At 40.6% G+C, this 26,942-nt stretch overlaps 1 protein-coding gene across 1 annotated transcript in view; it reads left to right on the top strand.

The window, feature by feature from the left end:
• The window catches only part of LOC124158209 (transmembrane protease serine 9-like), a 40,384-nt gene that overhangs the window by 2,022 nt on the left and 11,420 nt on the right, over nt 1–26,942 (top strand). The window contains exons 3-7 of the mRNA XM_046533397.1: nt 11,862–11,950; nt 16,449–16,590; nt 20,287–20,406; nt 23,010–23,162; nt 25,181–25,330. Of these exons, the coding sequence (XP_046389353.1) occupies nt 11,862–11,950; nt 16,449–16,590; nt 20,287–20,406; nt 23,010–23,162; nt 25,181–25,330 (654 nt within the window). The remainder of the gene's footprint in view (nt 1–11,861; nt 11,951–16,448; nt 16,591–20,286; nt 20,407–23,009; nt 23,163–25,180; nt 25,331–26,942) is intronic.

The raw sequence follows: 26,942 nt of genomic DNA, 5'->3' as shown, positions 1-26,942 counted from the left end.
TGCCCTCCCGATCCCCCGCACCACACCCAGACATGCACTCACGGAAGCAGAGGCAACCGATTAAAAATCCCTCCCCAACGGTCAACATGAAGACTCCAGCGACGCCGCTAGAAGTTCCATCGGCCCTCTTCAGGGCCGTCCCACCACCGACCACCGCCAGAAGCACACAACAATCTCCAGCGCCTTCCACCAGCAGCCAAAGTCCGGTTCCGGCCCCCTTAAGGACCTCATCATCATCAAATGCACCTTCTCCAGCTCCAGCCGCCGTCAATTCGAGTCAACATGACTCCATTCCCTCCCTGATGTCCGTCAACACTGCTCCTACTCCATCAACCGCCAATCAGCCTGCTCAGCCCGTTCCTGTGGCCCAAAGCTCTGCTTCCGTGTGCTCACACGCCGCCACTACCGCCTCTAACGTTGCGCCCATGCACGATAGGGAATTTGAAGTCGTACAGAATAAACGCCGTCGCCATATGGCCAATGGTAGTCTTTCCTCCCCACCTCCGATCAAAATTAGCAATCGATTCACTCTAATTTCCACTCCAGCTTCTGCCCCCGTAGCCAATCAGCCTTCTCAAACTCCCGAGGACATGGAAACTTCCGCGCCCTCCCGCCGAGTTCGTCTTCCGCCCTTCAGGCTCGCCAGCACCGAAAACTGGCCAACTTTGTATAGCCGCATAAAAAATGCTTGCACCTTCCCCCCGGCCGCCCATTCAACAGGACCGGCACATGGAATGTCCGCGCCGAAGGCGCGTCTGATTAAACTGTACCGGTGAGTCAGCCTCACCACAACCAGTCAGACAGAAATTACAATAATATCATGACGTGTGTATAGTTCTGTTGTTGTGTGCTATGTTGTTTGTGTGAATAAGAAACTTAACTACTATGGACATGGCATTGAAAATTGACACTAAATATATTTAAATTAATGCATGATAATTGAGTTGAAATATTTAAACACACATATTTTTTTTTATTAAATAACTATTATAGTCTATATATATTTTTTTTGTCTAAGATATTTTTGGATTATATCTTATTTTTATTTCTTTTTTTTTATGTATTATTTTGTTGCTTATTTTTTGCCATTTTTTTAGGGTATTTTTTTTCTGTTTTGTATCATTTTTTTTTTATCTATGAATTTTTTTATTTTTTGCTATCTTTTTATTTTTATTTTCATATATAAATATATATATATATTTTTTTTTTTTTCCTCATTTGAATTACACAATAACCACATTTAATTAGTTGATATTGAAACAAGATAATTTAATAAAACTGAAAAACGGTATGATCTAAAACCTATGGAAGAAGGAAAGATATAGAAAAGACTCATAGACGAGTGATTTGTAGAGGCAGTGTGTATGTGGTGGGGATACTTGGATCGTAGTCCCAAATGTCTTTAATTAGTGTGTTACCTGTGCCCTTCAGCCTGGACTTAAAGTTATGAACGAGATGGTTAATGAAGTTATTAATCGACGGGAGATTGTGCGCTGCACGGACATGATTGATGTTAGTTAATTGGCCTATGTTCAGAAGCGAACGGATGGTTTTATTTTCAAACTGGTTTAATTTGTTCCTGATAGACCTATCTTTGGCAAAGATCTCGCTTGCGTATAGCACCACCGGACGGATAATAGTCTTGTACAGACGAATTCTAGCGGAATGGGAGAGAGGACTGGAGGATGTTGACAGACACGAGACAGCTTTTCGTGTCGCAATGCCTTTCCCGAGGCAGTACTTTAGATGGGGCTTATACGTCAATTTGCCGTCAAGAACGACGCCGAGAAACTTGTGAGATGTGGCTCTTGGTATCCTTGTCTTTAATTCAGCCATTATTAAGTGTTCCACCCCTGACGACTTCCGTGCAACTGACCGAATCCTGAAGGAATTAAACATTCCTTACGTAACCTACGCAATATCAGACGAAAAACGAAAGGAATATGCCGTCACCGGCATACTCCAATCAGTCACGACAGAAGACGTTATGACTGAACTGGAAAATTTAGGCTTCCCTGTCGTTCACGTCGAACGAATATTTTCTACTCGACCCAGTAACTACGAGCGACAGCTCGGACATAATGCCGTACCAAAATACCCGACCAGAACCTGCCGGGTCTCATTGGCCCCTCATGCCGACCTTCAAAAATTCACTTCCCTTCACCTAATTGCCGGACTAAGCGTCCGAATTTTTCCCTTCCGTAAACCCCTTCAACCTGTTCAATGCCATAGGTGCCAACGCCTTGGGCACACAAAAAACCACTGCCAGCTCCCTCCAAACTGTGTCAGATGCGGTGCTGACCACATTACCGGACAGTGTACAAAGCCCCAAGGAGCCGATCCCACTTGTTACCTCTGCCAAGGCGGCCACACCGCTAGCTACCGTGGCTGCCCCATTCATAAAGACGCCAGGAAAGCACTAATTGCTGCAAAATTCCCCTCTAGGCCCGATTTTCCTACCCAACGTTCAAACTCAATTCATAATTCCCGCAGCTTTGCCTCCGCAGTCGCTAATTCACCTCAGCCAATCACAAGCCCCGAAGACCCAAGTCACTCCGAAATGGTACGATACCCCGAATACCCTCAAAATTCTTTCTTTTCACTAGATTGCGCGCCGAAGGCGCGTTTAAAGCCGTTCCGGTAAAGCGATGTTTACCCCTACCAGCCAGTTTACAATACAATAATTTTGGGCGCAGTTGTATATGTTGTCGGGGTAGTGTGTTGTTTGTGTTAGCAGAAACTTACATATTAAACATCAAAATACACTAAGCTACATACATCTTGCAATTTCTTTTACAGAAGAATGATGAGTACAAGGTAATTAAAACGGAGTTGGAAAGAACGTCCACATTTGTAATGGGCTCTTTTGATTTTTTTTTTTTTTTTTTTTTCCTCCTCTGTTGAATACGTTTTATTTTTTCATTGTTTTTAATAGTTTTTATATATATTTTTTTTTATTGGCCCCTTTTTTTTTCTTTTTAGTTAATTTTTTTTTTTCATATTGGTTTTGTTGCTTTGTTATTATTATTATTTATTTTATTTTTTTCTTTTTGTTCTTTTTTATATATATGTTTTTTTCTTTCTTTTTTTTACTGTGGACACACAAAACAATGCTAACCTAGCAATACTAATATCTAGAAGAAGGAAAGATATAGGATAGACTCATAGAAGAGTAGCTTGTTGAGGCAGTCTGTATGTTGTTGGGATTGTAGGATCGTAATTCCAGATGTCTGTAAGGAGAGTGTTGTTTGTTTCCCTGAGCCTGGACTTAAAGTTTTTTACTAGTTTGTTGATAAATTCTCCAATGGACGGAACACCGTGAGCGCAGCGGATATCTTTGGTCCTTGTGAGTCGGGAGAGGTTAAGTAGAAGGCGGAGGGATTTATTTTGGAAGGATTCCAGTTTATCTCTGATGGATTTATTGTTAGCGAAAATCTCGCAGCCGTAGAGTAATGAAGGACGGACTATTGCAGTATAAAGCCGGATTCTAGAAGAATGCGGTAGCGGGGAGGATGAGGAGCAAAGGGAATAAACCGCTTGCCGTGCCTTGATGGCTTTAGCAGTACTGTATTTTAAGTGGGGTAGGAAGGTGAGTTTGCTGTCCAGATAGACGCCGAGGAATTTGTGTGATCGGGCTCTTGGTATACGGATTTTGTTGATGTGTGGTTGTGTTTGTGGGCCGAATTTTTTTCTGCGTGAAAAGTGTATGTGTGTGCTTTTGGAGGCGTTGATGCGAATCTTCCAGAGATTCGTCCATTTATGGATTAGTCTAAGGTGAGTGTTGAGTTTGCCTATGTTTGTATCTCCCTTCCATGATGTAGCGGCAATTGCTGTATCATCGGCGTACATGTGGAGCGATGTTTTGCGTGTGGAGGGCATGTCGTTTACATAAATTGTAAAAAGGAACGGGCTGAGGATGGAGCCTTGAGGTACTCCAGCTTCCATGGGTCGCAGAGATGATAACGTTTTGGCTTCGGCGACTCGGAATTGACGGTTGTGCAGATAGGAATTGATGAAAAGAATATCTGAGGGAGGGAATTTCAGGAGGTGAAGTTTGTACAGGAGGCCTTTATGCCAAACTCTGTCAAACGCTCTTGCAACGTCGAGGAAGACCGCGTCAGTTGTGTAGCGGCGGTTGAAACCGTGGCTGATTTTTTCCACTAGTCTGAGGATTTGGTGGGGCGCAGACATTTTGCGCCGAAAACCAAGCTGATCAGGTCGGATGAGGCTGTTTGCGGAAGAGAAAGATTCGAGGCGGGACAGAATAAGAATTTCGAGAATTTTTGAAAGATTAGAGAGTAAGGAAATGGGACGAGAGTTTCCGGGGATTTTTGGATCTTTGCCTGGCTTTGGGATGAGGATGACTTTGGCTTGTTTCCAAGCAGCGGGAATATATGGGGCAGAGTAACAGTGGTTAAAAAGATCAGTGATTGCAGAGAGAAAATTTGGGGAACGGCTGGCATATTTCAACTGGGAGTTGGAAATGTTATCCAGCCCGGGAGCTTTCTTGACAGGAAGAGTGTTAAGAATATTGCGGACTTGAGAGGGATTGGCGATGGTAGTGAAAGTGGAGGAGGGGGGAAGGTTATTGTAGAATGAGTTTATTTGGGGTTCTATTGGAGAAAGTGAGGAATCAAGGGATGTTGTTTGTTGAAGATGATCAGCTTGGATTTCGACCTTCTGGGCGGGATCGAATATCAAGGTTGAGTTGGAGGAGATTGGATGGAATAACTGTTTGTCCGTGCGTTTGAGAGCGCGGATGGTATTCCAGATTGGTTTCTTTTGGGGATCAGTCGGATTTTCTAGGGTAAGTGTTGAGATGTGGTTCTCCCAGAGTCTTATGCTATATTTTTTAATTTCTTTTTTAACAGAGTTTGCGAGGTTATTATAGATGGTTTTGTCGGAAGGGATCCTGAACTGCTGCCATACACGACGAGCGGTGTTACGGCGTTTGATGAGGTTGACTAAGTACTGTGGAAATCTGTCTGGCCTTTTGGCGCGGGGAACAAATGTACGGGAGGCGGAAGTTTTGGCCGAATGAAGTGCAGTCGTGATGGCTTCTGTTTGTTTTTCTATCAATTCCGGCGTGGGATTGGATATTGGGGGGAGAGTAGAGAGAGAGTCATTTAGAAACGTTACAAATTTGTCCCAGTCTGTGACAGTAAATTCGGAGGGCAGTAGCGTAGTATTCGTTAAGGGAATGGAAAATGAAAGAGGTAGATGATCGGAAGTGAAAGAATAGATTAGATAGGGAGTGAATTGGATGGGAAGATTGGAGGAGAAGCCGAAATCGATTACATCGCTGGAACGGGGAGCATAGTGTGTGGGTTGGAGTGGAGAGAGAGGAAGGAGGTTTCTGTTTTTGACGTAAGAGTACAGGATTTTTCCATTTTTGTCGATTCTATTGCTGTTCCAGTACGGATGTTTGGCATTCCAATCGCCGAAGTATATTCCGTTTGAAGCGGAGAACAGGTTATCAAGGTGGTCTTTGGTGATAAGTTTATTTGGCATGTGATATACTGTGTAAATGTTTAAGGGACCGGCTTGAGTGTGTACCGATACACCAAGAGCTTCGAACACTTCTGGAGTGGGGGAGTTCAGGAGGGAATGGGGAATGTTACTTCTGATTAGGATTGCAACTCCTCCGCCTCGGCGTGTGTTGCGGTCCAGTCTGTATATGTTAAAGTGTGGAGAGAAGAAAGAACGAGTCGGGTTTAGGTGTGTTTCCTGCAAGAGTATGATATCTATGTTGTTGTCTACGGCGTACTGAAGGAGTTCGTGTTTTCTAGTCAGTACGCCGTTGCAGTTCCAAGAGATGACCTGTAAAGAGTGTTTGGTGGTATGGTGTTGGTTCATGGCGAGGGCTGGAGGAGAAGCATTTGGGAGAGAATGTAGGTTTTTCTCTCCTCAATAGTTTGGAGAGAAGACAGGTGGGAATTGATGCTGTTGAACCATGAGAATAGGTCATTGGTTTCGGGTTGGTCGGTGGATGATAGTGAAGGGAATTCATTTGGATTGGTGACAGCAGCGAACGAGCGGGTTAGTGGAGCGGGTTGCGGAGCAGTTTCTAAGTTTTTGCGGCGGGCAGCCATGGCTGCTTTTGCCGCACGAAATTTTTCACAGCCGCGGTAGCTGGCGGTGTGATCACTGCCACAGAGAGCACAAGTAGCCGGAGTTTGTGTGTCTGTCTTTGGACATTCGTAGGAGAAGTGTCCTTGGGCGCATCGTACGCATTTGGGCGGCTGATTGCAGAAGTTTTTTGTATGGCCGAGGGCCTGGCATCGATGGCATTGCACAGGTTCAATTGCCTTTTTAAAATTATCAATGCTGATTTTCAGTCCGGCTACATATCTGGTTTGAATGAATTTGGCAGCGTCGATGGAGGAGTCTGTGATTACGTGGACTACTTGTGTAGGGTATTTCGGGACTGACGGCACTCCCCTGCCGCGCTGTGTGGCAGAGGGCCGGGTTGAATAGATGCGTTTGCAGGATATTATGGGGAAGCCTAGGTTCAAAAGATCTGATTTGATTTGCTCGTCCGCCACGGAGGTGAGGGTACCGCGCAGAGCGAATTCTCGGCGTCTGTTCTCTGGCAGGCAGTAGGTATTGTATGGAATGTTCATTTCTTTTAGAATCCTCTTGGCTTCATTAAAATCAGGGACAGAGCTGCATTTAATGACGGCAGCAGATTTTGAGGTAGCATGAGATATTGGTGGAGATTTACAGAATTTAAGCAATTTTGCGTGAAGGGCGGACCAATTAGTGGTATCAGAGATAATGATTGGAGGAATTTTGGCTTTGGTAGGAGGAGAGGGGATGTTTACAGATGGAGTAGAGGTTGACGGGATGGCAGTGGGAATGGAATTGGTTGAAGGTGCAGATGGAATAACAGTATTTTCATTAGGTTCGGTACTATTGAGTGCAGGCTGGATTATCTGATCAGTTTCCGTTTCGCAAGTCGTTGCCAGAATGGAATACTTATTGCTGACAGCAATGATAGGAGTAACTGAAGTGACTTTACGTCTGGTAGAGATATTTTCGTCCAGGCTCTTACATTGGGAGTGCGCATGACTGAACTGGCTGGCAGGAGTAGCACGGCTTTCTGTTTGCTCGAGAGCAGGAGACTGCTTGACGGCTTTTGATGGGCCTGAGGGGCCGGGTTGTGAGGCAGCAGGCTGAAGAGTAGATTTTACTTTTGTTTTATGCCGTGTAGTTCTGGGGCTAAACTTATTGGAGTTTTTCTCTGTTATAACCGGGCATGGCGCTGGCGTCTTGGAAGAGACGCGCTGTGGAGCGGCTTCTGGTCCCGCGGAGGATACTGCCAGGCGGAGTTCAGGAATGGTCCTCTTTAGGACCGCGGCCGCTTTCGATGACTTTTGCCCTAGTCTGGCTGTTAGGCGCGTGATTTCGGCGAGGATTGCCGCTGTATCATCGTCTTCCGGCGCCGCCGATTCCGTGGGGGAGTCGGCGACGTCGGTTTTGGCCGCCATTGCGGCCTCTTTGGCGGGGGAGGGCAGGGGAGGGGCCTAATTCCCTAACGAGGGGACCCGGCCGTTTCCCCCGGACTGTGCAATGAGCGATGCTAACGGCTCAGAAGGGTGTCCGGGGTAGCGGCCGAGAGCGACCGGGGATGGTTGCCGTGCAGAGGGGGCGACACCCGAGGGTGAGAACCGCAGTGGCCGAGCTCGAAATTAGGTACAAACTCGGCCAGCCGCGGCCCCCCGGTTGATCCCTTATGGCAACGGGAAGGGACTGAAGAGTTCTCCGATGATTTTGATTGAAGTGCGAAAATGGCCCTCTTTAGGTCCTACGGCCTTTCCTCTTGCCGCCTCCTACGGTGATGACGGACGCCGGCGATGGGAAGACGACGCGCAGATGGTGTCGGCCGATGACTGGAAGCCGCCGGGCGCGGTCTCGGCGGCCCGAGCGACTCGGCGCCGGTTGACGCGGCTCCCTCGACGTTGTCCCTCGCTGATGCTCCCTCGTTGGCGGCGTGCCGCGTCCAAGAGCACAAGCCGTGACCAAGCAGAGGAGAATAATCAGTAAATAAGCAATGGAGCTACCCCAACAAGCATTGAATAATCATTCAGGAATACCCTCAGCCGACCCCGACACCGCGGAACTGCTCCGTTGGTGCCGGGGAATATTCTCACAGCTCCGCCACTGCAATTCCGTGCAGGAAAAGAAGATTTTCATTCTTGAGCAGCTACTTACCCTCACCGCTACACCATGAACAATACGACACACTGCATACCTACACTCAAGTTACTCTCGTGGAACTGTCAAGGCATCACGAACAAGAAAAACGAACTCCTGCAATATGCATTTGATAACATGATACACGTAATTTTATTGCAGGAAACACACTTGAAACCACATAATACACTATCTAACGCCCATTATAACATACACCGCCTTGACAGGGACACGCGGGGTGGGGGGGTAGCTGTCTTAGTTCATAAATCGCTTAATTATTCCATTCTCAACGTCCCCGTCCTAAATTCCCTTGAGGCCCTTGGAATCGCACTTGACACCCAACACGGTAAACTTAACATCTTTTCAATATATCAACCTGCCACCAAAAAGCTCAGCAGCGACGACCTTGAGGAACTTTTTTCCATGTATTCGAGCGGCCTTTTCATAGGCGACTGGAATTCAAAATCCCCTTCATTTAATTCGTACGCTACGAATAAAAACGGCAAAACTCTGCTTAAATTCATTACCGGCAAACCATTCTCCGTTCTTGCTCCAACTTCACCTACTCATTATTGCTCTTCCCACAGATATTCTGCCGATATTCTTGATTTTGCCGTTTGCAATAACCTTCCCATTACTTCAACTCCTGATGTAATTCATTCATTCACTTCCGACCACTTTCCAATACTTTTTCACATTCCCATCCAGCCGCGTAAAATAATTCCTCCTGCCAAAATTTTCACTAATTGGTCTCGTTTCGTTAATTCCCTTACCATCAATCTCGATTCTATTCCTCTCCTTGATTCCCCCTCCACGCACGATCTTGATCAGAGAGCTTCACTCATCAGTTCCACTTTAACCCGGGTTAAAGATTCCGTCACGCGATCCATTCCCGTCTCCGCGAGCGCGCCCAGTCACTTCGATCAATCTATCGTAGAACTGATTAAGCGTCGTAATGCCGCGCGTAGGCGATGGCAACGCTCCAGAGATCCGTATGACAAGCTGCGCTATCAACATCTCTGCGCAGGCGTCAGAAGGGAAATCTCAAAACATTCTTCCGAGCGTTGGAACACACATGTATCTACACTCTCATTCGAAGACAACACCCTTTGGAAAACATCAAAGTCCCTCAGACGCACAGTTAAAGTAATTTCTCCCCCAATTAAACATGATAACAAATACATTTACGACCCGCAACACAAAACCGAAATCCAGGCGGACCATTTGCAACAAACCATGGCACTAGATCCTTCTCGTTCTCCCCTTGATAGACAAATTGCCTTGGTTCTAAGTACTTTTTCTCTCCCAAAGCCAAATTTTGATATTACCTCTTCTTTTGAAATCGAATCTATTATCAATAAATTCCCCAAACACAAAGCCCCCGGTTTAGATGGCATCACCAATCTTTTATTGAAAAACAGTTGTAAAGTTCCCCGCTTCAGTCTTCTCCTTGCTGATCTATTTAATAATTGCTTCAAATCCTCCCATTTTCCGGCTGCCTGGAAAGTAGGCAAAGTAATTCTTATTCCAAAACCCGGAAAAAATCCCACCATCCCAGGAAATTCACGACCAATCACATTACTTTCCAACATTTCCAAAATTTTTGAAAGCATCATACTATCGAAATTAGAATTACACATTCAACAAAATAACACATTACGCCCTGAGCAATTTGGTTTCAGGAAACGCCACTCTTGCACTCACCAAATCCTTCGCCTCGTTGAACAAGTTACACGCGGATTTAACCTTCGACGCCCTACAGATGCGGTTTTTTCTGGACGTTGCCAGAGCCTTTGATCGCGTTTGGCATGACGCGCTCATCTACAAAATGTATCTTAATCAGTTCCCGATGTCTCTGATCGCGCTCGTCAGAAGTTACCTCCGAGGCCGCTCGTTTAAAATCTCCGACTTCAATATCTTGTCGTCGGAAAGACCAGCGCGAGCTGGTGTTCCTCAGGGCTCGCTGTTGAGTCCGTTATTATTCAACATTTTCGTAAACGACATTCCCACAGACGATGACACTACACTCCACATGTATGCAGACGACACAGCCATTTCAGCACAATCCAAATACACCGACACTAACATCAGAAAACTCAACAGACATCTTAGCAAAATTCATAATTGGACCGAAAAATGGAAAATTCAGATAAACGCCTCCAAAAGCAGTCATTTACACTTCGAGAGAACCCGAAAACACGAACCTAGAAATTCAATACTCATCCAAAACACACGCGTTCCAAGGGGTCGATAACCACCGCTTTCTTGGCGTCATCCTCGATCAACGTCCTCCTACAAATCCCATTCCACTGCAGCAATAGCCAAAGCCCGGCAGGCACAATACGCATTAAAACGGACTTTTATGTAAAAAATCGCCACTGACTAAAGACAATAAAATACGGCTGTACAAAGGAATAATTCGTCCCATCCTGCTCTTCGGCGCAGAGATTTTTGCAAATTCCCTCCCAATTCAAAATAAATTAAATACATTTCAGAATAAGTCCCTCCGTTTCATCTTGCATTTTCCGCAGAGAACCAAAATTTCCCATGTCCTCAGAGCTCACAACCTAACCACCGTTCAGGAATTTATCAGTCAACAAGCAAATCGCATGGGCGCTCGTCTTACAGCTACACAAAATCCGCTTTTAATTAATATCTGGAATTACAACGAAAATCTGCCTACTACACATACACTGCCTAAGCATATCACTCGTCTATGAGTCTTTCGTATGTCTTTTCTCCTTACGTTGCGTTCTTTTTTAATAAAATTCACATAAAATCGTTATAAAAAAAAATTATAAGATACGTTAAAAAACTTAATAGAAAATCTAAAAAATACTTCGAAAAATCCTCAAAAAAAAATATAATATATTCAAAAATGAAAAGGACTCTAATCTAAAACCAAAAAAATAATAAAAAATATACCATTTAGGTACCGAAAATACAAAAATATTGTTGCGAAAGCTATGTTCATTTTTTTTTCTTTCTTTTCTCATCAACTTTGTTTTTAATTATTTTTAGTTTTAGTTCTCCAGTTCTATCAACAGTTACTTTAGATTATAAGTTTCCTCTTCTCACAAACATTACACTACACAAGTCACGCAAACCTCCGTAATTTTTATTTTAATTATTTTTGACAACATTGGTAGTGGTGGCAAATAGCTACCGGGACAATTTTTCTTGCGCCTTCGGCGCGTCAGACAGTCTGCTCGTCTACGTCTTTGCCTTATTCCACCATTCAGGACAAACGGAAGGGCGATCAAAACTATCACCTTCGGCGAGCTTCACATCACTGCAAACCAGACCCAAACCAACTACGGCCGCCCCCAGAACGAACCGTAAACACCAGAGGCAGAAATCAGAGATATTGAATCCCAATTCTCAGAAAGCTGAGCAGGCTATGAAATATGAAAAATGAAAAAACAACAGACAAAGATATTAGCTAGATATTCATTCTTCCCAATTGAATTTACCAGCAAAAAATGTGGAATATAGAAAAATACCGTACACATATATGATTTTAAGCATTAAAAAGCCATCAATGACAGCTAACATTTTGCTTGCCAATAATACGGAAAGTGCTGGTTTTGAAATGTACAGTGGCGTTGAAACCTCCATAAGAACGACATTCACTCTTTATTAATTCAATTTTCTTCACTCCGCAGGTTTCCATACGATTAAATGGCAAACACAACTGCGGAGGGTCCATTTTGAACCAGGATTATGTCCTAACCGCGGCGCATTGCTCCTATGGGTACGTTTTTACTCTTTTCATACAATAACCGAATATTTACATTTTTGTTCACCAAATGTATCAAAGAATATTAATATTATCTCCATTTTAACAATGATAACAAGCAGCCACGATATGTGGCATAAGTTTTAATACACAGGTAGTTGAAGTGAAGACCAAGGCTCCGGCCAGAATTACTTTTAGGGATAAAATCTTTAAACTTGAAAAGTTTTAGGGCAGATGCCAGCAGTAGGTGGGTGTTGAAGATGAAGCAGACGGCAAGGGAGATAAGCGAGGAGGTATACCAAAAAATAATAATAAAATTAGAACTGTGAAGTACAGTACGCCATATAGAAGGACCCTGTGATTATGTCATGTGATAGGACATAACAAGTTCCGATTCACAGTCCCATGCACGCTAACTCACTCTCTTCTATTCACAGGTGTACTGAAGATCTTTCTGACGCCAAATCAACATGATATCCCATTATGTGACTCAGAGAGAGACTAAGAAATTTATAAAATATACCTTATCACTAAGTTTACATTGTTGATATAAATTTGTTCGCAAAACTGTGTCACCTGTAGATGACGTCGGGCGTTGTCGGGTTAAATGGAGGGAGAAATAGAAGAAAACGTCCCCCAAGTAAGGGCAAGAGATAAGTACTAAGTTAACCATCAAGAGAAGAAGGAAATCAAAGAAATGAAGGTACTTGTTTGCGAAAATGAGAAATGGAGGTCTGCAGTGTGCCAATCTTAGGATTGCAGTGATATAAATCAGTGATATTTCTAGGTGGTACATTGGTAGCGGGTTTATAGCCATACTTTTTGTAGGGGAATAATTGAACCTCTTGACAACCGCACACCCTCCCTTGACTACTGCAATAGTATTCACAGATTCCCGGCATATTATGTCCCACCACCTTCGTATGCATTCACGATTTCGCACCACGCCCAAGCTCTCTCTACCAAGCGAAGTGGTAGAGAGTGCTCTCTCAATATAGGCAGAAAATACCTACAACTAGGTAAAATTCCGACTGAACTGCTCAAAGCAGATATTTTTTGCATCTTTTTTTTTAATTGGTATCTCCCGGCTATACTTTGTGGAATTTGTGGAGATTCTGAGTGAATAACTTAAACTTCGTTTCTTGACACACTTTTAATTTAAAATTAAAGTCATTCTGGAATCTAAAATTTTGTGGAAAAACAAATTTTAAGTTATTATTCAAAACATCTATTTATTTCAAAGCTTCTTCTTCCAAGCATGTCTCCGCAGATGTCAAAATCAAAATAAGGGTCTACAGATTTTCAAAAATGCAACGATGATGTACAGAAACTAATGCATCCACTAGCTTTAGAAGCCGACCACAGGGTTATGTTTCAGTCAAATCACGCTACTTATTTGAAAATAGATTTTAAGATTGGCATTCCAGTGTTGATAAATTTTTCCCAATGCTTAGAACATCAATTCCATTACAACCAAAGTGATATTTCTAATTTTTAACAAAAATTTTCATGCAATATAGCTACGAAATTCCAATCACTTATCATCATGAAGTACATTTTGCAGGGCTTATTAACACTAGAAGGACGGCAGGGGTCGTTTGACCCATTTTCAGAATTCAAATTTATTTTTCTCTTATTAAAATTTTTTTTTTTAATTTTGAAACTTTTTCACTTTATACATTTTGGTCTATATTTTGATAAATTAGTGAAAATTGAGCTATAATGTTTTGTTTTAAATTTTTACGACATGATATATCTAGAAGGACGGCTGGGGGTCATTTGACCCACAACTTGTTTTCGCGTTATTTTCTACTTTTTTCCTTGCCCGTGGGCTCTTTTGTGCTATGTATAGCTTATAATCAGCGAAAGGCTAGTGTGGTAGATGATTTGCTTCATTTTGAACCAGAAAGTACCCGGTTCAATGCCAGTTTCGTCCCAAGGGCTCCTACTTGTATTCCAAATCCTAGGCATAGTGACTTGTTGTGCTCAATCTTTCGATATTTTATGGGCAGCAAAGGTAAATAAAACGTTCTCAATCCTTGATTTGCGAGAAATTCATGCAATTATGATATTTTTACTTTGTATTTCTTTAATTGTTCAATGATTATTGTATTACCCACACCGGAAAATCATCACGTATTCCATGACTGTTTTCCGTCAGCCAATATTCAGCGCTCTTAGAGGCATTAATTTTCATCATCGCCTCATCAGGGTTACGAATAAATGTTTCATTTTTCTGACCTGATGGCACTGTCACTCGGCCTTGCCCCTTTGCTGTGTGTCCAGCCTTAGTGCCGCCTGCCCCGTCGGAGTTTGGGGAGGGTGGACTGCACGCTGCGCCCTAGGGAAAAATCCTGTCCCCTTTTGAGAGAGCGGAGGAATTGGGTGGACTGTAAAATTCTACTGTATATCCTACCCTTGGAATCCGCACGTAGGACGGAGAAGAAGCATTACTGCAAGTTCTTGGAAGATACGAATCAGGATACGGTTGGCGGTTGAGTCCCTGCCTTTCAAACGGCAATTGCCGTTACTTCTGAAATTTTTGTCCTTTTGTATGAATTTCTAAGGCTCTCCAGCTCATTATACCTCCAATGCAAATGGAGAATATTCTACCATATTGCATGCATATCAGTAGCGAGTTGAGGAAGAACGTAAGAAGTCGAGAAATATATCAAGAGAAGAGAACCGACGCCATTCAAATAGCTGAAGGGAATACAGAAGATCAGTCTGAAAGTGAATCGGAAACATCAGTTCAAGGACATTCTGACCAATCCATCATCATCTGCGTGTGATGGAAGCGACGAAGTCAAAGATAGTGAACCCGATGGCGACTTTGGCGTAACAGCAAATGAAGAGCTCCATCCAATGAAATGCAGCTGCCCTTTTATGAGGTATATTCCAAATAAATCAGACAAATTTGGAATCGAGTACTGAGTTTTGACAGATGTGTAATGAAAATACCCTTGCCCATGAAATCAAGAGTTGGGGAAATAAATAGTTACTAAAGTGACCGTAACAAACAAGAATTCATGAATAAATGTAACTTCTAACAATTATTTTCCATCCATCCAGCCAGCAGAAAATTAGAAAAAATGGAAAACTTCTCTTGCAGGGACGATCTGTAAAAACAGACGTGACGCACGAATATTCATGACCCCTAAAATATCCTTGCAATCTATTCAACGCGAGTGTTCAAAAATACCTTAGGCCACTTACGTAGAATCAGGCAAACTAGAACAATAATGCACTTTTACTAAGGAACATGGTCTCAGACGGCACTATTTCCGAAACGAATAAAAGAATAACAGAGACCATCCTATTTCACAATAAAAACAAGCGGGAGTTGATATGATGGATAGCATGTATAAATTTATTTACACGTCTCCAAATCCAACAGCCTTATCTCCACGGGCACAAAAAAGAAAAAGGTGCCAAAAATATCACCGGATTACACCAATTTCCTTTCCATTTACCAAGTTCCTTTTCATGTGTCTGGCGTCCTAACGCCCCCTGACACACGTCTTTTAGGCCGCTTGCGGGGTAATATGTATATTTAGATGTAGATGAATAAATCGTCCAATTATGCATTCAGTGCAAAACAATATTTTGTGGAAACAGCGCTGAAATAATAGTCTGAGATTTTCAACAAAGTAATAATTTTTAAAAAGTTATGCAAACTTCGCAAACCCAGTGTGCCTATTGTTTAAATATTAAAAAAAATTGTATTGAGTGCATGTATTTAATGATTAAATTTGCAATCAACTACTAAATATGGTTTAATTCATGATTTAAAAACATAATATTTATTAACTTTTGACAGTAGAAATAATTTTATAGCAATGAAAGTTTTATTCCGAAAGTTTTATACACGCTGTTGAGAGAAATAAGGGCTTAAGTGCAACATATGCATATTCTTTTTTTTCGCGAATAACAACATTTATCTGATTCACTTCTAGCAACCACATTAATGGCTGTAAATTCCCATCGCTTTTATGATTAACACAATAGTTTTAAAGTAAAACAAGCCAATCCGATAACACATTAGTATGGATACCATGCCCATTCTTAGAGTGACTACAAACACTTATCCTCATAACTTTTACAGGAACTATCGTACAAGTAAAATGTTTTCAAACGAATGATATGCCGTCAATAAATATATGGAAACAGGGAAAGAGCATTAAACATGTATATTAGATGGGAAAACCCCAAAAAAATCTTTCGCACTCCAATCCAGTTACTTCTAATGCAGCGATAATCAAGAAGGATAAACTATCTCATCGGCAACATAATTCAAAGTTATGCTTTAAAATTACCCAATTACGAGTATTTGGCGGTAAAATATGCTTACCTTCAAGCTGCATGGAGAAAATATAACTGAAAATAATTTTTGAGAGCGTGGATTGAAAACACTAAACGATAGTTTTAGCTATCACTATGTAGGTTCAAAGGCAAGTAGAGACCCTGATTTTCTTTTTAACCTTACATCATTATGGTATCATTCTCGTTCTAGGTATTCCGTTAGACAACTTGCCGTCTTGTCGGGAACAAACAATCTAAAAAATGGAGGCACTCTGCACAATGTAGAGCTGATCCGTGTTCACGAGGATTACTATAGAGCGGACTCTTGGCATAATGACGTTTCAGTGTTAAAGGTAAGCTTTTTATTCCTTCCTGAGGTATTTCAGTCAATGATACTGTCCAAGGAGGATTTAATGTACTAAAGTGGGGCACCACTAGTTCCGAGCGTGTGGCAGGAATGGGGGTGCATGGGTAGGATTAGACACGCCTATTTTGACCAAAACATTGACAATTCCGTAAGGGTCAATACTTACTATGAGGTGAAAGTTTTGGTCATAACTCGTTAATGTATTAAAATAAATTATGGAACGCAAACTATGAACATTTTTATCTTACTTCAATGGTAGGCTTCACTATAAGCTATGCCTCAAGCATCTTTTTCCTGGGAAAAATTACTTTCAATCACTGCGGTTACGTTCAACAACCACCTCAGAAAAAAAAAATTTTACGAGTGTAAAATAGTAATTTCCCTGCACATAAGTTGGCATTTAATTTATTATAGGCATTTGAAATCCAACAATTAAAGTACAAAAGTATATTTTGAAGGATATCTCCATTAGTAAAGTGGCTAACAGGAGACAGAGTTTCTACATTAATAGAAGTATCGCAAATGACCGAAAAACTCCGATGACAATCACCGGCTAATACGGGTGATCATGGTAGCATTTTTCACTTATAGTAGTGCATTTTCAAAACAAAACTTAACCACCTCAAAAGATCAGTAGGGGACTAAGTCCAATAATTGTCAAACTATGATGGCGGAACATTGACCTCGCTTAAAACTCGGAAACAGCACCTCTAGTATATTCCATCCTCCCTGATTCCGTCAAATTTCGATTAAGTGAGAGTCCAATGAACCGGCATTTTTTTATGGCTTGTAGAGGTTTCTGACTTACACAATTTCTCACTTACAAGCTTCCGAAATGACCTCTCTCACTTATAGAGGTACAAATAAAGAGGTGAGGGGAGGTGAGTGAAGGAAATCCACCATTATATATTTATTATGTATTAAGGATTTTGTAAAATTATTAATTATCTACAATTTTTATTATAAGAAATCAGTGCCTTTTCAGATTCCTCTGTGCTATTAATAATGTTTTTTGATATCATTTCTCTTACCAGAATTGGATTGTTACCTTTAAGAAACATGTCTACAAAAGCATGTCTTAATCCATTGGATTCGAAGATGCAACGATGTAAACTTCTGAAATAACTGGCGAAAAAATATCCCTGTCCTTCTCTCTTAATTCCGTCAAAGTTTGTGCTAGGAATTGATTGAGACACTAAGAATGTGTTCCCTTCAAGTAAAATTTAACGATAATATATACAAATTTAAATTTTGAGCGCGGCATAGGCTTCCCGTCATTCCATATTGAGTGGGACAGCGTGTACACATTTCCCCACCTGAATTCAGAGAAAAATCTCTCACTTATAGAGGTTTGGGGCCGTTTTACACGGGGCATGGAATTGCGCAGGTTAGAACTGCATCAATTTCTAAAATGGCGTGGAATTGCGCGAATGCGTGAACGAAATTAGAACAGGGGCTATTTTGCCATCTCACGTCCACGTATTCTCGAATGTGTCCTAGCAATTCACCGCTTTACACGAAGCAATTTTGACTGCGCCTTCTTACACACGTCAGATTGTGCAAGAACGTGCCACGGGTAAAACGGCCTTTACAAGAGTAAAACTGATGGGACCTGACAATGAGTCTCTCATATAGAGGTTCGTCACTTATCCAGTTCCTGTTTTTCGAGGTTTGACTATTAGATTGAAAAGTTGACCACTATGAATACGGACTCTTTTTTCCAATCACGAAATTCCTCCACTCTTTGGTATCCTTCGTCTATCTTGGACCCTGCCGATAAAAAGTTTTTCTTTTTCCTTGTTTACTCACCTACTCTTCCTCCAAAATGGCACTCAGCTAACCATGGTCCACCTTCCTCCAACTGCCTATTCTGTTGGCCATTCAACCATTGTTGAAAGATAATATAGCAACCATTCTTAACTTCTCATGATAATCATAAAAAGACAATTTTGCAGTATTTACATTTCTCAATCACTGGCAAAGAACTTAGATAAATCGTTACAATTTTTCGTGTAGTAAAATCGTCAATAATGTTGTAAATCATATAAAGAATCACGTTCTCTGTTGTCTCTCTTTCAATTTTTATCTAAATTCAATGGTTGTATACAATGGGAGACGGATTTATTTCATACGTTCAGCATATTCACCCGATATGGAATACAAATCGGCGACGATAGCTTTGTTAGCCATCTTCAAAATCAAAGGATGAAGTTCGCCATGAAAAAATATTTGACTTAGCCGGGATTCGAACCCGGATCTCCCGATTGCCGGTGGACTTGTGACGTCAACATCTTGTTTAGTAAAACGCATCCCGAAGTTCGCTCTGAGAAGATGGCTTGGTGGTGTAACTGGTAGCACGCCTGACCGGCAATCGGGAGATCCGGGTTCGAATCCCGGCTAAGTCAAATATTTTTTCATGGCGAACTTCATCCTTTGGTGTATTTAACTTTGCACCCGTGCGCGTGACTGCGTACAAAGTCACTTGTTCCTTCAGTGCTTTGAAAATCGTCGCCGTAGACCAGCGGAAAATAAGGGTTTTTCTCCCCGACAGTGGCTTAGTAAGCACGACCCTCGCCACATGTGCCACAGTGTGGACTTGTGACGTCAACATCTTGTTCGGTAAAACGCATCCCGAAGTTCGCTCTGAGAAGATGGCTTGGTGGTGTAACTGGTAGCACGCCTGACCGGCAATCGGGAGATCCGGGTTCGAATCCCGGCTAAGTCAAATATTTTTTCATGGCGAACTTCATCCTTTGGTGTATTTAACTTTGCACCCGTGCGCGTGACTGCGTACAAAGTCACTTGTTCCTTCAGTGCTTTGATCTTCAAAATCAATTTTTTTCAATATAAAATACGTGTAACTTGAATATCGTCATCTGCTGAGCAACTAAAGTTAGATGTTAGAGATAATACAGCAATATGCGACGAAAGTGTACAAGGGTAAGCTCATAAGAAAACTAAGTGAGGAGATACGTCGAGCCATTCTTAGGAATTGATTATATCTTGATTTTTCTCACAGGTTGGTCGATAATTTGTTAAGCCATAGTTATTATTACAACCATCTTCAGAGCTTTAATGTGAGCACCAGACTCATTAGATATTAATACCCCCAACGATCAATTCAATAATAAAATAATATATATAAAATATAATGGATACCTTTATACATATTTTATAAGTAAGTATCAAAATTTTTATTACCTCCCTTCGACTATTAAAAATACTCCTGGATTAACTTTTTTCATCACTATCAAGGGATATTATTGGTAGGAGGAGAGAAAAAATTCTAAAATAGACATATTTCAAAAAATATTTCTTTACTGCAAATATATAAAAAAGCATATCATTACATATAAATGTGCTCATTTAGTTTTATGCATATCGTGTTATTATAAAAATGATTTAATGAGGGTAATTAATCTCTATAGAGACCGGTGATCTCATAGACCTAAATATGTTAGTAGTAAAAACTAAAATATTGGTTAAAATAAATTATACTTAATTATATACTAAAGAAAACTAATGTTAATAGCCAACCTCCAAGAAAACACGAAGGTATCACGAATATCAGTGGACTAGATAAAATCAATAACGTTATCTTAGCATTGCTGGACCGAAATGATGACGATGATTTTTCTCTGCATATCGCACCACATCTAATGCCTTGATCTTTTTTTTCCAGGTGGACCCACCCTTTGAGTTTGCGGCTGGTGGTGTCACCGCTCCAGTTAATTTACCAGTGCAGGACCAAGATACACCAATCGGGGTCAACGCAACGGTCATCGGGTGGGGACGATTGTCCGTAAGCAGATCCCGAGGTGTAGTGGTGAAAAGCGAAGCCTTATAGACCCTGCCCTCGGGAGATTAACCCCCCGAACCCGCCAAGGGACCACGTTTCACCTGTTCGAAAGTAGACATGGAAAATCGTAGGATTTCTCTTCCTAATAGGGAAATCTTTCCTTTCTGTAGAAAAATAAAATTATGGTTTCGCTAGTAGTGGCCCACATCGCCCCATTAATGCGCTGGTTTCCCTATCCTCTCCCTGGAAACGTCGTCGTGCTCGACGTCTTCTGGCGATAAAAGAAAATATTTTAAAAGATAAGTAGTCTCCATCCTCAGTCTCAGAATAGAAGTTCTAGCCATTTTTTTTTTTGAGGAATCAACAATTTCTTTGTGGTATATATATTATTTCGCTTCAATTACCAAAATCACAAGTTTAAACATGCATTAGAAATTTTTAATCGTTATTTACCCTTTGCGCAGCTATTTGATGGCTTTAACGTTTTTTTCAGCGGAAGATGTTCTATCTATCCGTTGATATTATCGTATCAAAGATGTCGACTTGTCCCTAGCTAGTATGCTCCCCGCATCACTTAGCTTGTTTTTTTTATATTTTCATTTCACTACTAAACAATTTGTTGGGTTAAATCATTATAAATAAGTTTATTTGCATCTTTAAGGTACAGAATATGCAAATTCTCATTAATATAGCTATAATTAAGGCTATACGGAGTTTTGGCCAGCTTTTTTCGATTTCCGCCCAATGTGCGGCGCCTCCTATCCTGTTTCCTTCGTCTTTCCTACCCCACTAATGATGTCAGGATATTACCACAATCACACTTCTGCACCTGTTTACGGGAATGTTACTTCTCCGCCAGGGACCACCGCAGACCTCGCACGCCACCCAGATGGTATTCTTCGCGAGGCTTTATCTCAGTGGCGTCCCTTCGCGAGGCGTATTCTTAGTGGGGTCCGTTCAGCCGTTCAATGTTGCAACCCAAGGTTACCTTAGTAAGGCCTTAATGTTGCAAAGGTTTCTAGTCAGTTGGGGTGTATGAGGATGTGGTGTCCCTAGCGAGGAAGTAATATTCGCGCGAACTACCATTGGAAAATTTTCTGGATTTTAATTTTTTAGTTTATAACGAGTGGTGCCAAATTTTATGGCCATTGGAGACTTTGGAGACATACTGCCCCTATGAAAATATTACCTCACGCTTAAACTACACACAAGCTACCGTTGGTTAGTCAAATCTTTGGGAAGTAGCATAACCAGGTCGCGTCTCGAGTGAAGTGGATTAGGAATTTTTTCCAAAATATAAGAGCATGAAACAAGTAACTTCGTACGCTGTCACGCGCGCGATTGCAAAGTTTCATACATATGCTGGAGGAAAATTCACCATGAAAACATTTTTTGCCTTGTTTATTCTCTCTCAGACAGCCGCTAAGCAAGCAAGACCTCTGTAGCTTTGCCACAATATGCCACGGAATTGAAACGATAAAAGGTTGTTCGAAAGATCAAGTCTGAAATTAGCCGTAAAGGACGACAGTTGTGCCAATTTTTTTTGTGGTGTAACAAGCAGCATACCTAAGCATTAGGCTACACCGGATTCGGAATCCCAGCTATGTTAAATGTTATTTTCATTACCAATTTCACCCTTTGTGATCATGCTTACATCATAATCACCTCACTTCAAAGAAAAAGTTATTTTAAAACTAAGCAATTTTATTAAAATTAATTTGTGAGATAAAGAGACATTTTATTTAAATGATTAGCGATAGATTCAATTTAATAATATCATCTAGGTAATGGAGTTTTATTCTTAATTATCATCATCACCACTGGTCAACAATCCTAGGATTGGTTTGACGCAGCTCTCCATTCAGTTCTCCTATCAGCTAATCTTTTCACGCCTACGTATTTCATCTCTTTCACATCTTTCTTTACTTCTTCCATATATTTTGTTCGAGGTCTTCCTTTTCCGTTCTTGCCTTCCACTTGTCCCTAGACGATTGTCTTCATCAAGCCATCATGTCTCAAGATGTGGCCTATACGGTTGTTCCGTCTTCTTGTTAAGGTTTTCATGAGGCTTCTCTTCTCTCCTACTATTCTTAGGACTTCCTCGTAACTAACTCGGTCGATCCATTTGATCTTCATCATTCTTCTGTAGCACCACATTTCGAAGGCCTCTATCCTTGCTTTCTCCGCTGAGGTCATTGTCCATGCCTCACTCCCGTAGGGAGCATACTCCAAATGTAGGTTCTTATAAATTGTTTCTTTACTTCCATATTTAAGTTTCCCACTGTAAGCAGGTCTCCCTTTTGGTGGGATGCTCTCTTCGCATGAGCTATTCTGCTGATAATTTCTTTCTTACTTCTCCCTTATTCTTAATAATATGGAATTTTAATCACGTTTGAAAATAAGAAAATAATGTTTCTTCATGTAATAGTACTAGTAAATTTTAAACTTTGACGTTTCCGCAATAATTTGCTTTATCGGCCTCTTGCATAAAATCGATCGATTCAATGACGCCTTAAAGGTGATATTTAACGTTACGATTTACTTCGATTGATATATAAAGACGACTTTTTACAATTTTGATTGATGTATTTTCATTTCATATTTAGGAAGGGGGAGACTTTCCCGACGATTTGTACGAGGTGACAATCCAAATTTGGGACCATGACGAGTGTAATGCAGCCTACGAGCCGGATCATAAACACGTTTACCCCGAGCAGATCTGTGCAAATACGGCTGAGGGAAGCAAAGGATCGTGCAGCGTAAGTATGAGCAAATCAAGATGAATGCCTCAAAATGAGGAATTTCTGTTTTTTCGTCTGAAGTTATGCCATTTACTATGGAAATCTGACTGCTATTTGAAGAATTTTTCCAGGTTTTTATCTTCTAATGAGAATGCATTAATACAATTTCCGATCGTATAACAAGACATTCCAATATATTCTGCCGTAAGAGACGTACGCATTAAAATTTTTAACAAGATTCTGAGTTTACTTAAGTAATAACGTGCTGCATTGCGGATTTATGTACTTTTGTTACTAATTTATTTACTACCATATCAAAATTGTAGATACGTTCACTTTCCTGATAAATTTATTCAGCCTTCAATTCATCCAATAAAACCCAAATGAAACACGGTCTCATTGTTCCATTGAATTCTCATTCTCCACTAAGCAAAAAGTTCCACAATTGCATTTCATCTGAAATTTGATCGATTTTAACAATTAACTCACATGTCTTAACTTCCTAACGTCACACCCCTCGTCTTCTGGTAGATAATATTTATTTTTTCATCCTCTGAATCATACCGGCTGTTTACCTTAGAGTCACCCTGCTTCGTACAATTCTACCATTACTAGGCCCTCTTTCAAGCGAATTCTTATGAATGACTTCAAATAGCCTTTATTTTTTTCTGCATAAAATTTGGCATGAATATTCTTTCAACTCTCAACTCATTACCATACCTTTTCACCATACGTTGAAAATTTATTTCAAACCCTCCATTCAACGCACAAGGTATATTTCTACCACATCCCTGAAGAGAAAAATCCACGCAATAAATCGGGACTAATAGTTTTTTTATGGCTTAATTAAAATGATGCATTTTTGATCAGTTTTTGAATTGAATGCTCCCATAGCCAGCGAATGGCTTAGGAAGCCCAAAACTTAAAATTAACGTAATATAACAGAACATTTTAATCCTGATTTCTTGCTTCACTGGTATCCTTACGACTCAACGCTCTTTCGTGGAGAATGTTGCGCAAGCAACGATTCAAATGGTCCCTGGGATGTGGCTTATTTTCATATATTCTTTCTGACGCTCGATTTCAACTCCTTAATATATGATATGGGGAGTGGAGTCGTTACCCTATAAAATTAAGTCGATATTTTAACATCGAGAAGTCGGTAAAGAGCAATTAATGCATTAACAATTACTTTTTCAAATGGAAAAGTGAGTATGTTCCCTGGGAGTGAAACTCAACAAAACGTGCCATTCTTCCATTAACGAAGAAACTCATTCTCTTAGTCTTTAAATGTCTAGCTTTCTTCCGCCTAATATCATATTGTGTGATATCCACCAAATCTCACAGTCTTCCACTTAACTACGATATTTTACGGAGCCTTATCACAATAAAAATAGTCACATATGTACACTTTTATTCTCAAAGCATATTTATCACTCAGTCCAGGTTTCTACACAAAATTAATCATTATCAAGGAAAAAATACACAAGTGGCAACCTCATTTATTCGTATAAACCTCACTCATTCCATGATAAACACACTAAAGTGCCTGGTTTTAATAGCGTAACTCATAGACGTCTTTATAGTGCCGCGTCACTGTCTGCATTATCATATCATATTTACTTTTGTAATTTTAAAGTCAAATAGAGGCAATGATTGACGGATCAAATAGCATTCATTCAAGAACTCGCCGATCCTCATTCTTATGTCACATCACTGTAAACTCCATGGTAAAATTAAGTACATAAAACATTTCTTGTGGTTTCAGGGGGACTCTGGAGGACCACTCATTACACTGCTTTTTCACCTTTGGTGCCTGTTTGTGATAGCGTAACTCATATACGTCTCCATATCGCCGCATCACTGTCTGCATTATCATATCATACTTGCTTTTGTAATTTTTAAGTCAAATAGAGGCAACGATTGACGGATAAAAAAGCATTCATTCAAGTACTCGCCGAGTCTCATTCTTATGTTACATCACTGTAAACTCCACGGTAAAATTCAGTGCATAATGCATTTTTTTATGGTTTCAGGGGGACTCTGGTGGACCACTCTTCGTAAACAACCAAGTGGTAGGATTGGTGTCTTGGGCAAGGGGTTGTGATGAGAAGGGTTACCCCACGGTGTATACACGAGTCTCTTCGTATCGTAGCTGGATTGACCAAATGGCTAATCCTGATGAATGATGAATATAATGGTTGAGGGCATTAAAAATTGATTGCATTCATAACTGAAGAAGTGAAAACATCTGCATTTTGTTTCATTTAGGACTAATAAATAATTATATCACTAATAGAGATAATAAATAATTATATCACTAATAAGGTTGTTTACTTTTACTTTACCTTTTCATCATCATCATCACAAATAAAAACCCTAAGATTGGTTTGACACATCTCTCCATTTCTCTCTCCCGTCTGCTACTTTTCCTATCACATTTAAAATCTTTGTGGGTGACCTTCACTCAAAGGTGGGGGAATAATAATGATTACATTGGATAAGCCTGAAATAACAGTGCTTTTATTGCAACTGCTTTGCAATAGTTTTATTAAACTGATTCTAAGCACAAAACTCTATCATGATACTGCTACAAAACTTGTTTTCAGTATTGAAGTTGGAAAAGGAGCTGTTTTGAAGATTTATAAACTGAAAACTTAATATTATGAGAGTAGCCGTTCTACGAAAAATCAAAATTTTCTCCATAGAAACTATTACTTTTGATTACTCACCAAATTCCAGTGAGTATTGGAACATTTACTTTTAACGTCATCAGATACACGATTTCAAGTCAAAGAGAATACTTAATACAAGAAAAAGAGTCTATACATAGATCGCAGAACTCTTGTAGATACATAAGAAGTTTAGCCAGTCAGTGCAGCCAATACAGCAGATTCGAAGTAGAAAAGGTGGGATCCACTTAAGGGAAAAATTAATTTCGTAGAAATTTAAAGGTCGCAAAAGGATGTTGCACACAGTAAATTCTCGAGGAAAGAGGGATAAAGGCGGCGGAATGATGTCACACCAAACTAAACAGATAAAAGTGTTATCAAATTCTGGGTTTTCCAACTAAGGAGACGATTGTTTCCATGGAGGAATGGCTATTATCCCTCAAGCACACGAATAGAGGACACAGAATCTCAGATCACATCCGGACAGCATGTGCATAAAACTTAACAAGAATTTCAGAAAAAGGGAAGTTTATCGGGAACTGGGTAATAAAATTATGCTCGTTAGCAGCTAAGAAAAAAGAAAAGCAGGATAAAATGGGAAACTTAAATAGAATGAAAAAACTAGTGCGCTGTCCAAAAGACAAAAATACCCAAAAGTAGATGAACAGAGTTTAAAGCTATGTAGAGATACTGAACCGTTGAAGTTACCCGTAAATAATCCAATTCTAAAAGAGGCAAGAATAATAAGATTGTGTCACTTAACCTAATTTTTATCGCTTTTTTATTTCGTTTCCATCCAAATAACTTTTTTCTTTTAATAGACATCATACGTAGCCCATCACACAAGTAGCATAACATAAAGGCATGTATTTTGAAGAGGCAAGCATAACAGATAAAGCCATTTGCGCCATAGAGACGGGTAGAGAAAGAACGGTGGAGAGAAACCCGGTGTCTGCATTAGTCTGCTCAGAACAAAAGTCACTAAAGAGACCACAGTTTGACGTACCATCTGACGTAGGGATTGATGTACTTGATATGACATCCATGAATCATTCGGTATCTGAAAATTCTCAGCGACCACCGGAATTCGGATTCGGAATAGGGACACAGCGAAAACTACCAATTT

The sequence above is a fragment of the Ischnura elegans genome, chromosome 4 (genome assembly GCF_921293095.1).
Source record: "Ischnura elegans chromosome 4, ioIscEleg1.1, whole genome shotgun sequence".
NCBI classification, from domain to species: domain Eukaryota; kingdom Metazoa; phylum Arthropoda; class Insecta; order Odonata; family Coenagrionidae; genus Ischnura; species Ischnura elegans.
This window is presented reverse-complemented; position numbering and strand designations above follow the sequence as displayed.